Consider the following 15,469-nt stretch of genomic DNA (forward strand, 5'->3'; position numbering starts at 1 on the left):
TTATATAGCTTATAGGATTTAAGCACTCTTAAACTGAAATTCTCCCTTTTCTATTCTTCATAAGCTTCAAGTAATCCTGAAATATTCAGATCCTTTTCTCAGTAGAGAAACCTCAAACTTGTAAATTTCTACCAATCTCTTTTCACTCATATTTTCTCATTTACCACATAATCAGGCACTCTTTTATAATTTCAGTCAATTTAGATCAAACAACAATTCTTTCTTTCCATTCTTACACACGGAGCTCACAGATGCAGGTCTTGCCTCAGACAGGTCTTCCGTTGCTCTCTCGCTCTGTCACTGGGCAGATTTTCTAACAGGAGATTATCATCCAATCAGAGAGCTCTATTTGAATGCAGATTAACATAAAGACACTCTAATGAGAATTTTTAGTCAAAACCACTAGATAAACTCTTCGTTTTTGGATCAAACTTCACATTTTGGATCAGAACCATGCCGTAACATTAAGGCTGTAAATATTCCTATCAATATTTACTCACAACTATGCAAATGAAACCTCCCAAAAATGGACTAATTTGCATATGGCTTGAGCAAATTTGAGTACATAGCATACCAATCCCATTTCCTAGCACCTAAATTCTGCAATTAGATTTAATGCAAATACTTTTAAAAATTATTTTTAGCACTTTTAAAATTTCAGGTGTCAGTGCAGGTCTCCTTGGTATGAATTGCTCATGTGTAGGAATTCATCCTAGTTAAATATCTCCCTGAGAACCCAGGACACCTCCAGCCAACCCCCCTGCTCTCCCAGCAGTAAGGTAAACAAATTAAACCAATTTCTACAACTGGTTATACAAGGCTTTGGGGGTATCCTAGGTGGAGGAGTGGCCTAGTGGTTAGGGTAGTGGACTTTGGTCCTGAGGAACTGAGTTCAATGCCCACTTCAAGCACAGGCAGCTCCTTGTGACTCTGGGCAAGTCACTTAACCCTCCATTGCCCCATGTAAGCTGCATTGAGCCTGCCATGAGTGGGAAAGCACAGGGTACAAATAGTAACATAACATAGTAACATAGTAGATGACAGCAGAAAAAGACCTGCACGGTCCATCCAGTCTGGCCAAGAAGATAAATTCATATGTGCTACTTTTTTATTTGTACTATCCTCTTCAGTGCACAGACCGTATAAGTCTGGCCAGCCCTATCCCCGCCTCCCAACCACCAGCTCTGGCACAGACCGTATAAGTCTGCCCAGCACTATCCCTGCCTCCCACCACCGGCTCTGGCACAGACTGTATAAGTCTGCCCAGCACTATCCCCGCCGCTCAACCACCAGCCCCGGCACAGACTGTATAAGTCTGCCCAGCACTAGTCCCGCCTCCCAACCACCAGCCCCAGCACAGACCGTATATGTCTGCCCAGCACTAGCCCCGCCTCCCAACCACCAGCCCTGCCACCCATTCTAGGCTAAGCTCCTGAGGATCTCTTCCTTCTGCACAGGATTCCTTTATGTTTATCCCACGCATGTTTGAATTCCGTTACCGTTTTCATCTCCACCACCTCCCGCGGAAGGGCATTCCAAGCATCCACCACCCTCTCCGTGAAAAAATACTTCCTGACATTCCTCTTGTAATTAAAATTTAAAAAAACCTTCAGTCTTGTGCCCCCCCCCCCCTAGTTAACCTTCAGGCCCCTAATCTGCACCCTCCTCTCTAAGACATCATGCTTATATATTATATGCATACAAATAATGAGGGTAATTTACAAGTCATTTACCAAGGTGATTGAAGGGGGGCACTTAACGTCATCCCCCCTCCAGTACCTTTAAATCTTTTAAGTCTTCGTTGGCAGCAAGCAGCAACACATTCCCCCTGCTCGCGCTGGCCCAAGCCTTCCCTCTGAAACAACTTCCTGTTTGCTGGACCAGGAAGTTGTGTTGGAAGTCAACTAAATTATAGAGTGGAATCAGAGTCAATCATTAGGAATAAGAACCTACTGTCCAATCAATGTTGATGAGATTCGATTCATCAATGTGGATTAAAGCTAAGTCATTAGTGTAAATCAAAGCAGCGTCTGATTTCTACTGGCGTTTAAGTTCCATTTGAACTTTCTCATGTGAACTGAAGCTGCCATCTTTCCTTTTTCCGGAGACAAGCTTTATTTTATAATACATAAAATGTTCTTTTAAAATCTGTCAAAGTAAAATATTCAAGATATCTCCATGTTTCCCTAATGCAGTCTCCATTGCGCAGTCATAATGTCAGTGCATGACCTCTAGTTCTGCTCTCACAGCTGTGTAGTTTAAAATAGGTCAGAGGTCCATTTGCCAAAGCTTTTGGGCTTATAGACAGGGCATAACTAATAATAATAATAAGAAGAAGAAGAACAACTCCTTCTAGTGGAAAGTAAAACAATCTGTTGCCAATTCTGTAATGGGAGTGGGGATGATGACGCCACTTGAGATCTGTGATTCGTCACAGCATTAAGAAATGGTAGTGGCTATCAAATATGAGAGTTTTTATTTCTATTTTTATTTTTTGTTGTCTCTTTTTCTTTTTCTACTTCTGCACTAGCTACAAGTCGAATTCCCTCAGGAAAATACGATCCGTTTGGGAGACTACTGCCTGTCAGGCTTGTACATTCTCACGTTGCTGTTGGATGGCTACAAATTCACTGACCAAACTTGGGGCAATATCTATTTTCGCAAAAAGGTGACCACTGATGTTCTTATATGGTGTTGTGCATCCTGTGTGGTTTCATCATCTGATGTTTCTACCCTGTTATATGACAGCTGGATAAACTATCACAAATCTCCAAAAACATGATAAAATGATAGTTGATCATGCATCGCCAGGACTGGTTTTCCTTAATTCAGCCAGCAGGCTCTGAGAATCCCCACCAGCTATGCAGATCTCTCTTTCGTTTGATGCGCTGTCCAGGCATAGATTGCATGAAAGGATGGGCTTACTGTATGTGTGTAAGATACCCTTTAGTCAGATGAGATTTATATATAAGATGTAATTCTATAAAGAGGGCACCAATATTTAGGCATCTAGAATCTGCATAAATAACCAGAATACTGGCATGCATGCAAGTATGTGTGCATATATGCATGTAAATGCCAGTATTCTGGATATGTGTTATTCTGTGCGATAACCCATAGTTTGAAGGTGGATATATATGTGGGCAGAATGTGGGTAGGGCATGGGCAGGGTATACAGTTATGCATAAATAGAAGACTATAATTTGTGCATATTTGTTAGCGATCTAGGTATAAGCATTTATACCAGCTCTATGGCTAGTGTAAGAGGTTGCACCTAAATTTTACACATGTATTTGTGTTGCTACACTAGTATTCTAAAAAACGAAAGTAGGTTTCTACTTTCTTTTATAAAATAGGCTCCAGATAGGTGCATTCTTGGCACCTAAAATAGGCACCCCTTTATAGAAATACCATCCACACATATGTGACTTTTTATCTCAGCTGCTGTTAGCTGTTGTATGTGGCTTGTGGTCAGGGCTGGTGTTAGTAACATAGTAAAATAGTAGCTGATGGCAGATAAAGACCTGTACGGTCCATCCAGACTGCCCAATAACATAAACTCATTGCATATGGTATGAAATGATACATCATATGTATACCTGATGTTGATTTATCCTGCCATTTTTAGGGCATAGACCATAGAAGTCTGGACGGCAGTGGCCTTGTTCTAAAATTTATGAAGTTGTTGTCATAGCCCCTGAATAGCTCCACTCCAGCCCATCCAAATCTGTGCAGCTTGATCAGGGCATGGACCGTAGAAGTCTGCCCAACACTGGCTTTCCTACTTAATCCAATCAATTTGGTTACACAGAATCTGGTGACTCTGGTGAATCTGGTGTCTGTCTTAAAGGGTGCATTTAGGGTTACCATATGGCTCCAGAAAAAGGAGGACGGATTGAGCCAGCCGGGTTTTACTTCCATTGCTTTCCATTGAAAGCAATGGAATTAAAACCCCAATGGAATTAAAACCCGGAAAGCAATGGAAGTAAAACCCGGCTGGCTCAATCCGTCCTCCTTTTTCTGGAGCCATATGGTAACCCTAGGTGCATTCATTAGAATTGAGTTTTGAATCTTCAGTGCTAGAGACTTAATTCAATCAATTTGGTTACAATTTGGTGACTCATAGACTGTGTACCTCTGGAGGAGAGGTAATTGTATACAGCTGTGTGGTAAAAGAAAAAACAGAACTTAGTTTACCTTGAGAGCTGTCTGAGCTAAGCTGGGCATTTTCAGCGTGTTTAGCTGATACTGGTAACAGCTAAACACGCTGTGATTGGCTGAGAGAGACCTGGAGGGATGGACATCCAAAAAGTTTTGATTTGGACGTCCTCGCACGTCCCGATCTTGTGTGTGTGTGGAGGGGGGGGGGGCACAAGCTGAAAACAACCTTGGAGGGGACTGTTGAGAGAACTGTGGTTGTGGTCAGTTTAGGCAGGTAAGAAAAACAGGGACTTCCTTTTGTTTTTTTTCTTCAGAGAAGTCCTTCCTAATTGCAGGTAAGAAAAACACGTCCAAGAAGGACGCCCATCACAAAAGTACTACTACTACTACTTAACATTTCTACAGCGCTACTAGGGTTACGCAGCGCTGTACAAATTAACAAATAAGGGCAGTCCCTGCTCAGAAGAGCTTACAATCTAAAGGACAAAATGTCAAGTTGGGGTAGTTAAAATTTCCTGAGAAGAGGTGTAGTGATTAGGTGCCGAAGGCGACATTGAAGAGGTGGGCTTTGAGCAATGATTTGAAGATGGGTAGGGAGGGGGCCCGGCGTATGGGCTCAGGGAGTTTGTTCCAAGCATGGGGTGAAGCGACGCAGAAAAGAGTTGGCGGTGGTGGAGAAGGGTACTGAAAGGAGGGATTTGTCTAGAGAGCGGAGGTTACGGGTGGGGACATAAGGGGAGATGAGAGTAGAGAGGTAAGGAGGGGCTGCAGATCGAGTGCATTTGTAGGTGAGTAGGAGAAGCTTGAACTGTATGCGGTATCTGATCGGAAGCCAGTGAAGTGACTTGAGGAGAGGGGTGATATGAGTATATCGGTTGAGGCGGAAGATAAGACGTGCAGCCGAGTTCTGGATGGACTGAAGGGGGGATAGATGGCTAAGTGGGAGACCGTTGAGGAGTAGGTTGCAGTAGTCAAGGCGAGAGGTAATGAGAGAGTGGATGAGAGTTCGAGTGGTGTGCTCGGAGAGGAGGGGGCGAATTTTGCTAATGTTATAGAGGAAGAAGCGACAGGTCTTGGCTATCTGCTGGATATGCTGCAGGAAGACGTCCAGCTCGTGTTAGATGTCCCTGACGAGCACTTGGACGTAGCTAGGCAGTGAAGGACGTCCATAAAGGGCGTCCCTGACGAGCACTTGGACGTTTTTTTTCCCAATTTTTTTTGTTACATTTATAGAAGTTTTTAGAGGCTGTGCAGCCCCAACGAGAGGTACAGACCTCCTGTTAGATTTTCCACGGTTAGGCATTCGGAAAACGGTAGTGCATCTCATTACAATACGATTTATACACATTGGGGTACTAATTTGCTTATCTGCATTCCGTTTTCGTTAGCTGCTACCGTGATCGGAAAATGGCTCGGAGAAGCATTTAGTGCATTCCACAGTTTACTACTTGCTCATTAATGGCTTGTTAAGTTTAGTGCATCTGGCCCTTGGTTTGATTGTAAACTGACGTTACCTGTGTCCTGCTCTTAATATCTTCCTGATAAGCTGCTGACTCTGTTGGATTATTTGTAGTAAATAATTAGCAGATTTTAGTACACACAGCTTCAGCTTTAGAAATGTTAATTTCTTTCTTCATCTCTCTCTCATACACCCCTGAATAATTCACTGCTGAGTCACTTTAAAGTTGAAGTAACAAAACATCTGTTTACTCACAGTTTGCAGTTAGATTATAATCAGACAGGCTTATATATACATATTACTATACATTTGTATTATCAGCTCCTTCCATGTGCTTAGATGGTAATGGATGCTCACACCACCATAGATCCTCTCAGGTTAGGAGAGATCATGAGCTCCATGTGCTCCATGTGCTGCATCTGCTGCATCTAACCCCCACAGGAAGTTGCATAGCACTGTGACCTCTCTAAGTAATTCACATCAGAGGTCACAGAGTAATCACAGAGAAATAATAGGTGACAGGCAATGCATGTAAAATACAATTACATTCCAACAAACCCCTTCTCATGCATAACTGTCATGCAATTATTTATTCATACAAAGTCCAAGCTTTATACGCAGATTCACAAAATGTTCTCTGGGTAACGGTTTGGTCATGATGTCAGCTGTCATCTCACTGGTGTGACAATAGTGTAGACTTATGACCCCTTCTTTCGCCAACTCTCGCACGTTGTGGTATTTCGTTGCGATGTGCTTGGTGCGTGACTGAACCTTGTCATTCTGTGACAGTCGGATGCAGCTCTGATTATCTTCCATTATCTGGATTGGTCTCTTTTCAGCTATTCCGAAATCCAGCATAAGTTTTTCAATCCACATCAGTTCTCTGCACGCTTCCGATACGGCCACATATTCAGCTTCTGTAGAAGACAAACTCACAATACTTTGTTTATGACTGGCCCATGAAATGTGTACATTTCCATACATAAACACATATCCACTTGTGGATTTATAATCAGAATGATCCCCTGCCCAATCTGAATCACAGTAACATATTAGTTTTGGATTACTATTGGCTGAAATCTTTAATTTACAATCAATGGTACCCTTTAAATACCTTACCATCCTTTTAACTGCAGTCCAATCTGATTTGGTAGGTGAGCTGACCCTTCTGCTCAAAATTCCTACTGCATTTGCTATATCAGCCCTGTATGTGGTAGCTAGATATAAAAGCTTACCTATGGCTGATCTATATTGGATGTTATCTGGTAAAGGTTCTCTTACTGTTTCATCCTTCAGAAAATCAGTGATCATGGGAGTGCTTACAACTTGGGCATCTTGCATACCTAAACTTTCAATAAGCTCATTTATTTTCTGCTTCTGGCTTAGAAGATAAGAACCATCATTTTGTTTCTCAATTTCTATACCAAGATAGTATGACACATTACCAAGTTCTTTTATCTCAACATTGTGGTTTAAACACTTTACAATGTCCTTGTACTCTTGCTCACTTTTGCTTGCCATGAGCAGATCATCAACAAAAGCTAAAATGTATGCATATTGTCCATTTGTGCACCTAGTGTACAAGCATTTATCTGCTTCACCTTGCTTAAATCCTAAATTTGTCAATATTTCATGCAATTTTTCATTCCAACATTTTTCACTTTGCTTTAATCCATAAAGACCTTTGTTTAATTTACACACTAGCTGTCTTTGTTTTGTATTTATGAAACCTGTTGGTTGTTCCATGTACAAGTCTTCAGTTATATCTCCGTGAAGAAACGCTGTTTTCACATCAATGTGGTTGACTTGCATGCCTTTTGAGACTGCAATGCTCAGAAGTGTTCTAATTGTCGTGTGTTTCACTACAGGTGCAAACACTTCATCAAAATCTTCTCCATATTTTTGAAGATATCCCTTTGCCACTAATCTGGCTTTATACCTTTCCACTTTTCCTTGTGCATTCCTTTTTAACTTGAATACCCATTTGCATCCTATAGCTTTCTTGCCAGGAGGTAATTTTGTAAGAATCCAAGTATTATTTTTATCCAATGCATCAATTTCTTCTTGTGCAGCTTTATGCCATTCAGCAGCTTCTTCTGCTGGCATTTTCTCAATCTCATCCCATGTTAAGGGCTCTTGAGCTTCTGCTGACTTTGTTAGGTAAGACAGTCTTGGGGGTGGAACACCTTTGTTTTCCCTGGATGAGCGTCTGACAACAGGTTGGTCTGACCTTTCTGCATCCTCTAAATCTGAGAGTCCTTCTCCAATTGATTCCCCTTCTCCAACTGTACTGTCTTCTTCAATGATCCTTTCTGTGTCTGTTTCCTCTGCCTGTTCCTCGTTAGATACAGGTGAGTTGCTTTCAGACATCTGCCTTGGTATGGCATTTATATACACTGGCATGTCTATTATGGTTCTAGTTTCATATTCTGGATGATAAGGCTCATCTGGGATAATCCAGCCTTTATCAACCCTTTTGTTTTCATCAAAATATGTAACATGTCTTATGCCAACAATGCCAGTTTTCAGATTCAAAATTCTATATCCTTTGTGTCCTGGAGCATAGCCAACTAAAATGCCCCTTTCTGTTGTGGAATCCAGCTTATGCCTTCTTTGCTTTGGTACATGAGCATATGCTGTACTTCCAAATGTTCTTATGTGTGACAGGTTTGGCTTCCTACCATGCCATGTCTCATGTGGTGTGCGCTCAGCGCCTTTAGTTGGCATTCTGTTTTGTAGGTACACTGCTGTGAGAATGGCTTCCCCCCATAGTCTTTTAGGGAGATTGCTATCTGACAGCATACATCTGGTCATTTCCACAAGTGACCTAAATTTTCTCTCTGCAACAGAATTTTGTTCTGGTGTATAAGCTACTGTTGTGATATGTTGAATGCCTTCTTGTTCTAGAAATGTGCGCATGCTCTGTGAAGTGAACTCACCACCATTGTCGGTCTGAAGAACCTTTGGTTTTCTTTCAAATTTATTGCTCACCATGGCTACGTATTTCTTCAGCATGTCTGTGACTTGACTTTTTTCTTTCAGCAAATAGGCCACACAATATCTAGAGAAATCATCCAAGAATATTAGCACAAATCTGTTATTTCCCAATGATGGGATATTAAACGGTCCACATAAGTCACTGTGTATTAAGTCCAGCACTTTATTACTCCTATTTCCTGTGTATGCAGGAAATGAGGGTCTCACACCTTTTTGAGTAACACAGTCTATGCATTTCTCCATTTTACCAGCATCTGCACTTATCTGAATGCCAGTGGCTAGTTGCTTACTGTAAAGATCCTGGATCACCTTAGAATCACGATGTCCCAGGCGGCGGTGCCAGATTTCCAGACTACATTTACCATCATTCTTCCTTACTTGCACCATATGTGAGGCTTCACCTGAAATGTTCAGCTTATAAACATCATTATGCATAAAAGCTTCAGCATACACTTCATCATTTTTAGAGATTGTGCACTTACTATTTTCAAAATGAATCACAAATCCCTTCTTATCTAATGTAGATACACTAAGCATATTGCAAACTGCTTGGGGAATATACAAGACATCACTTACAGGAATTTCTTTAACTTCATTAGACACTTTGCATTTTAAGAATCCAATACCTTTTGCTTGGATCTTAGCAGTCCCTGCGTTTGCAGTTTTAAGAATACCTTCCTCTGGACACATTTCCTGAAAGAAATCCTTACAATTGGTTAAATGGCATGTGCTCCCCGAATCCAAAATCCAAGTACTTTCATTTGAATTATTATTTACCATAGTCAAAGATTTTTCTGCCATTAGAAAGCCCTTGTGTTTATCTTTGTCCTTCATACATTTCCTGGTTTGAAAATTCTTTAGTTCCATTGGCTTAGGTGAGCTAGAGGGAGTGTTTTGTGTTTCCTTACACCATTTAGATACATGTCCCTCCTTTCCACATGAGTAGCAAATCAGCTTGCCCTTGGGTGGAGTTTTCCCATAGCTCCGCCTTCCTCTGTTCTTTGCCAAGAAATTTGTTTCATTTCTCTCTGACTGACTTTGAGAACACATCTCCTCAGAATCATTTATTATGCATTCCTGCCTTAGTTTTGATGTTGCCTGTTCAAAAGATTGCCCTTCAATGGCCTCATTTACAGACCTAAAACATCAAACTTCTTTGATAGTGAGGTAAAAAGAAATGCTCTTTTCAATGCATCACACATGGGAATTCCAGAAAGTTCTAGCTTTTGAAATGAAGACATAAGATGCATAATGTGATCATTACATTTACTTTTATCCCTTAATTTGGTTTCATTCAACTCTGCCAACCAAATTGGTTGCTGCTTTGCATATGTAGTTGCATACATAGTTCTCAGTTTATATAAAATGTCCTTTGGTGTATCTTTTCCCTCCACTAATATGGCTTGTTTCTCTGAGAGAGCTTCCAAAAGCATGCACTTCACATAATAGTTTGCATTGTCCCATTCAGCCATATTTTCAGCTGTTCTGTCTTGGTCTAAGCATATATCTAATCTTTTTGCTCGAAGGATACATATGAATCTTAGTTCCCACTGCTGATAATTAAACTCAGTTAATCTAGGCACCTTGAGAGAATAGAACAATGGTGAATTTCTTCCCTCAGCCATTTTCTTAGCCTTCTGTCTGCTGTGTGGGGGGAGAGAGAGACAGACTGAATCTTTCCTTTAAAACTTAAGAGAAAAATGTGGCCTTTTTTTCTGCCTGGTAATATTTCTCTTCTTTTTCAATTCCTGGACCCTGGGCCCATAACCCTTTTGTTGGATTATTTGTAGTAAATAATTAGCAGATTTTAGTACACACAGCTTCAGCTTTAGAAATGTTAATTTCTTTCTTCATCTCTCTCTCATACACCCCTGAATAATTCACTGCTGAGTCACTTTAAAGTTGAAGTAACAAAACATCTGTTTACTCACAGTTTGCAGTTAGATTATAATCAGACAGGCTTATATATACATATTACTATACATTTGTATTATCAGCTCCTTCCATGTGCTTAGATGGTAATGGATGCTCACACCACCATAGATCCTCTCAGGTTAGGAGAGATCATGAGCTCCATGTGCTCCATGTGCTGCATCTGCTGCATCTAACCCCCACAGGAAGTTGCATAGCACTGTGACCTCTCTAAGTAATTCACATCAGAGGTCACAGAGTAATCACAGAGAAATAATAGGTGACAGGCAATGCATGTAAAATACAATTACATTCCAACAGACTCTACCTCCTTCTATTCTATCATATATATGTATATATATACTAGTAAAAAAAGCCCCGTTTCTGATGCAAATGAAACGGGGGCTAGCAATGTTTTCTTCTGTGTGCATGTGGGAGTGTGTGTGTCCCTGCCCTCTGCCCTCTCTCCCCTCCCCCCTCTGAGTCCTTCAGTAAAAAAGCCCTGTTTCTGATGCAAATGAAACGGGGGGGGGGGGGGGGCTAGCAAGGTTTTCTTCTGTGTGCATGTGGGAGTGTGTGTGTCCCTGCTCTCTGGCCTCTCTCCCCTCCCCCCTCTGAGTCCTTCACTGTTACAGAGCCAGCGATTTGATTTCGTGCTCTGCTGTTTTCCTTCACTGACTGTTTGTGTTACAGAGAGGGCGGGGCAGACACTCATAGGGAAACCGGATATCTCGCCCCCTTCACACTTCCGGCTGGAGGCTTCATAGAACGTTGGTGTTGCCTTTTATATATATATATATATATATATATATATATATATATATATAAAACCTGTCTTTTCACTTGCAAAGGGTCTGGCTTCTAGAAGTTTCTAATCTGTCTTCATCCTATTGCCTATAACTTAAAATTGTTCTTGCATTGTGATTTCTTGTTTTTATGCTGGTATTGCCTTAAAGGTGCTTTTATTGAACTGTGTTTTGAATGTCTGTGCTAGTGATTTTATATATTTATGCTGGAATTGTCTTAAAGGTGCTTTCATTGGAACTGTGTTTTGAACCTGTGCCAAGTGACTTAATTTGATCGATTTGGTTACATAGAATCTGGTGACTGGTGAATCTGGTGTCTGTCTTAAAGGTGCATTCATTAGAATTGTGTTTTGAATCTTCAGTGGCAGAGATTTAATTCAATCTATTTGGTTATATAGCATCTGGTGACTCATAGACTGTGTCCCTCTGGAGGAGGGGCAATTGTATACAACTGTGTGGTAAAAGAAAAAAACATAACTTTGGGCCAGATGTACAAAGCTTACTGTGCTATTAACGTTTGCTTTAGAGTCTAAAGCAAACGTTTACGTAGCTAATAATGCAGAAATGGTTTTTTTTGTGGCTCTAACATGTGCCGTTAGCAGCCACCAAGAACCCCATGCAAATGTATTACAACAAACTTAGTGTTCTAATGAGCTCATTTGTAGTCTAATGTGTATTCCAGGAGATGCACAGCTCCAGAGTAGCCCTAATTTAATGAGCAAATTTTACAGCTTTTCTGGAGCTGTTGGAGAGGAGAGAAGCACAAGCAGGAAGCTATAAAGGCTGTCTGCTTGTGCTTTCTACATCTCACCTCCTAGCACTCCCACCCCCCAAATTAAAAAAAAACATTTCCTTGGTGGTCCAATGGACCACAACACCCATCTGCATCGTCTTCTCGTATTTCCCTGGTGGCCAAGTGGACCCTGACCCCCCCCCCCCCCCAATCTTTTTTAAACTTTCCCTGGTGGTCCAGAGGACCATGACCCCCCGGTGACCCCAGAACCTTTTAAAAAAATTTCCCTGGTGGTTCAGTGGACCAAACCCCTTCCCCTGCGCATGCACACAACCCTCCCTCCCGCACCCAAACCACACCCCCGCCCCTCCCTGTACCTTTACAACAAGGTGGAGGCAGGAGGGCAGGAGTAACGGCTTCTCCCTCCTGCCTTGAGCCTGCCCAGAATAAAATGGCGGTGCTCAGGCCCTGCCCAGTGCATTCTGGGATGCACTGGGCAGGGCTAAACACCATATAAGGGACCACTATTTTGTTCCGAGCGGGCCCTAGGCAGGAGGGAGGAGCCGTTGCTCCTGCTATCCTGCGTCCACCTTGCTGTGAAGGTACAGGTATGGGCAGGTTGGAGATCGGGTACGGGAGGGGGGTGCACGTGCAGGGGAAGGGGTTCTGTCCACTGGACCACCATGGAAATTTTTTTTAAAAAGTTTGTGGGGTCACAGGGGGGTGCGGGGGAAGGTCGTGGTCCGCATCCAGGATTACTCAATTCCCAGCCAATTTACCACCACCACTGCCACAGAGAATGAAATAACAGAGGAAAAGATGGGTCACAGTAGGCTCTGATAGGCTAAGATCTGTGACACAGAAGCACTCACCCTCCCAAACTTTGTCCCTGTCAAATTATTTTGCTACGTTTCATCATTATGATGCAGAAAAAATAAGTACTGTGATGGAACTAGAGGCAATGAAAGAAGCACAACCCAAGAAACATCCCCCAAACAATGACTGGTGAAAAGAAAAAAAATTCTTACTGCTCAGAGACTCCATTATCAGAGGCATTACATAGTAACATAGTAGATGACGGCAGAAAAAGACCTGCATGGTCCATCCAGTCTGCCCAACAAGATAAACTCATATGTGCTACTTTTTCTGTATACCTTACCTTGATTTGTACCTGTCCTTTTCAGGGTACAGACCTTGTAAGTCTGCCCAGCACTATCCCCGCCTCCCAACCACCAGCCCCGCCTCCCACCACCGGCTCTGGCACTGACAGTATAAGTCTGCCCAGCACTATCCCCGCTCCCGCCACCGGCTGTGCCACCCAATCTCGGCTAAGCTCCTTAGGATCTATTCCTTCTGAACAGGATTCCTTTATGTTTATTCCACGCGTGCTTGAATTCTGTTACCGTTTTCATTTCCACCACCTCCCGCGGGAGGGCATTCCAAGCATCCACTACTCTCTCCGTGAAAAAATACTTCCTGACATTTTTTTTGAGTCTGCCCCCTTCAATCTCATTGCATTAACTTAGGAACACAGTTCTAGGGTTCCAACCTAGTGAAATGCCTTCCAGTATCTTCAGCTACCAGATGTACTGACCAAATACTGAAAGTAATCAGAGAAGAGAGCAAGGCTTTAAACACCGACGTAATTCAACTGGGGACAAATGATCTGGCCAAAAATAGCAAGTTTAAAGCACATAGAGCGTTCCAGAAGCTTGGAGAGTTTCACAATCCTGGAATATCAGACGTGGAACTAGAAGTACATTCTTGCGACGCATATAATACCTCTCTTCTGAGTGTCTCCACGTTAGCGCACCTACACTCTGTGCATGCTTACATCTGGGCACCTACACTCTGTTTGTGCCTGTGTCTGGGCGTCTACACTCTGAGTGCGCCTATTCTGACATCAGACGCCTTCACTGTATAACCAGGAACTTCTAACCACTTCCTTGCCTCAGCTACAACCTTCCTGGTGTCTGGTGCATTTATCTTGTTGCTGTTCTGCCTGACCTGACTACTGCCTGGACCTGACCTCTGCTGGATCACTGCCTGGCCTGACTACTGTCTGGAACCGACACTGCTGAATCGCCACCTTCCTTGACCACTGCCTGGTACTGACTTCTGCTCTGCTCTGTCTTCGTCTACTTCTGTCTGAGCCAAGTACTGTTCCTCAACCGACTTCCTAGGTCCTGTTGACCACCTGAACCCAGGGGCTCAACCGCTGGGGAACGGTGGTCACCGCAGGTGAAGCGCTGGGTTTCTGACTGCTGGTCAGTGGATCAGCACAAGGGCTCACTTATCGTACGTCTAAGATGGCGACTGAGCAAGTCGCTCCCAAGTAGGCTCCGGGCTTGGAGCTCCGAGATTCGGGCTGTAAAGAGCCGAGCGCCAGTGGAAGCAGTACCGGGAGAAGAGCAGTAGCGGCAGTGGGTTGCGGAGGAGGCGGATGGTAGCCGGCCCCGAGCAAGTCAGCAACTACACCCGACCGGCGGCGGCAGACGAGCACGCTGCGACCCCCGAAGCAGCACGTAACCTTGGGGTCATCTTAGACACCTCCCTCTCCTTCTCTGCACATATTCAACAGACTGCTAAAACCTGTCGTTTCTTTCTCTACAATATCACCAAAATTCGCCCTTTCCTTTCTGAGCACACTACCAGAACCCTCATCCACACTCTTATCACCTCTCGCTTAGACTGTTGCAACTTGCTTCTTACAGGTCTCCCACTTAGCCATCTCTCTCCTCTTCAATCTGTTCAAACTTCTGCTGCACGACTAATATTCCGCCAGTGTCGTTATGCTCATATTAGCCCTCTCCTCAAGTCACTTCACTGGCTTCCTATCCGTTTCCGCACACAGTTCAAACGCCTCTTATTGACCTATAAGTACATTCACTCTGCAGCTCCTCAGTACCTCTCCACTCTCATCTCTCCCTACATTCCTCCCCGAGAACTCCGTTCACTGGGTAAATCTCTCTTATCTGCACCCTTCTCCTCCACTGCTAACTCCAGACTCCGTTCCTTTTATCTTGCTGCACCTTATGCCTGGAATAGACTTCCTGAGCTGGTACGTCAAGCTCCATCTCTGGCCGTCTTCAAATCTAAGCTAAAAGCCCACCTTTTTGATGCTGCTTTTAACTCCTAACCCTTGTTCATTTGTTTAGAACCCTTATTTTATCATCCTCACTTTAATATTCCCTTATCTCTTGTTTGTCCTGTTTGTCTGTCCTAATTAGATTGTAAGCTCTGTCGAGCAGGGACTGTCTTTTTGTGTTCAAGTGTACAGCACTGCGTACATCTAGTAGCGCTATAGAAATAATAAGTAGTAGTAGTAGTAAATATACCTCCCCCCACGGGAACCACGTGATACCTGCATGACGTTACTCGCACGGCCAGCCTGCCTCCCGT

At 43.0% G+C, this 15,469-nt stretch overlaps 1 protein-coding gene across 3 annotated transcripts in view; it reads left to right on the top strand.

The window, feature by feature from the left end:
- Nucleotides 1–15,469, top strand: part of LOC115472398 (ectonucleoside triphosphate diphosphohydrolase 8-like) — a 454,313-nt gene that overhangs the window by 416,992 nt on the left and 21,852 nt on the right. For all 3 annotated transcript variants that reach the window (XM_030206671.1, XM_030206673.1, XM_030206672.1), the window contains one exon: nucleotides 2,531–2,668. In XM_030206671.1, coding sequence (XP_030062531.1) covers nucleotides 2,531–2,668 — 138 coding nt within the window. The remainder of the gene's footprint in view (nucleotides 1–2,530; nucleotides 2,669–15,469) is intronic.

This window comes from Microcaecilia unicolor, chromosome 6, assembly GCF_901765095.1.
Source record: "Microcaecilia unicolor chromosome 6, aMicUni1.1, whole genome shotgun sequence".
In the NCBI taxonomy this organism is placed as follows: Eukaryota; Metazoa; Chordata; class Amphibia; order Gymnophiona; family Siphonopidae; genus Microcaecilia; species Microcaecilia unicolor.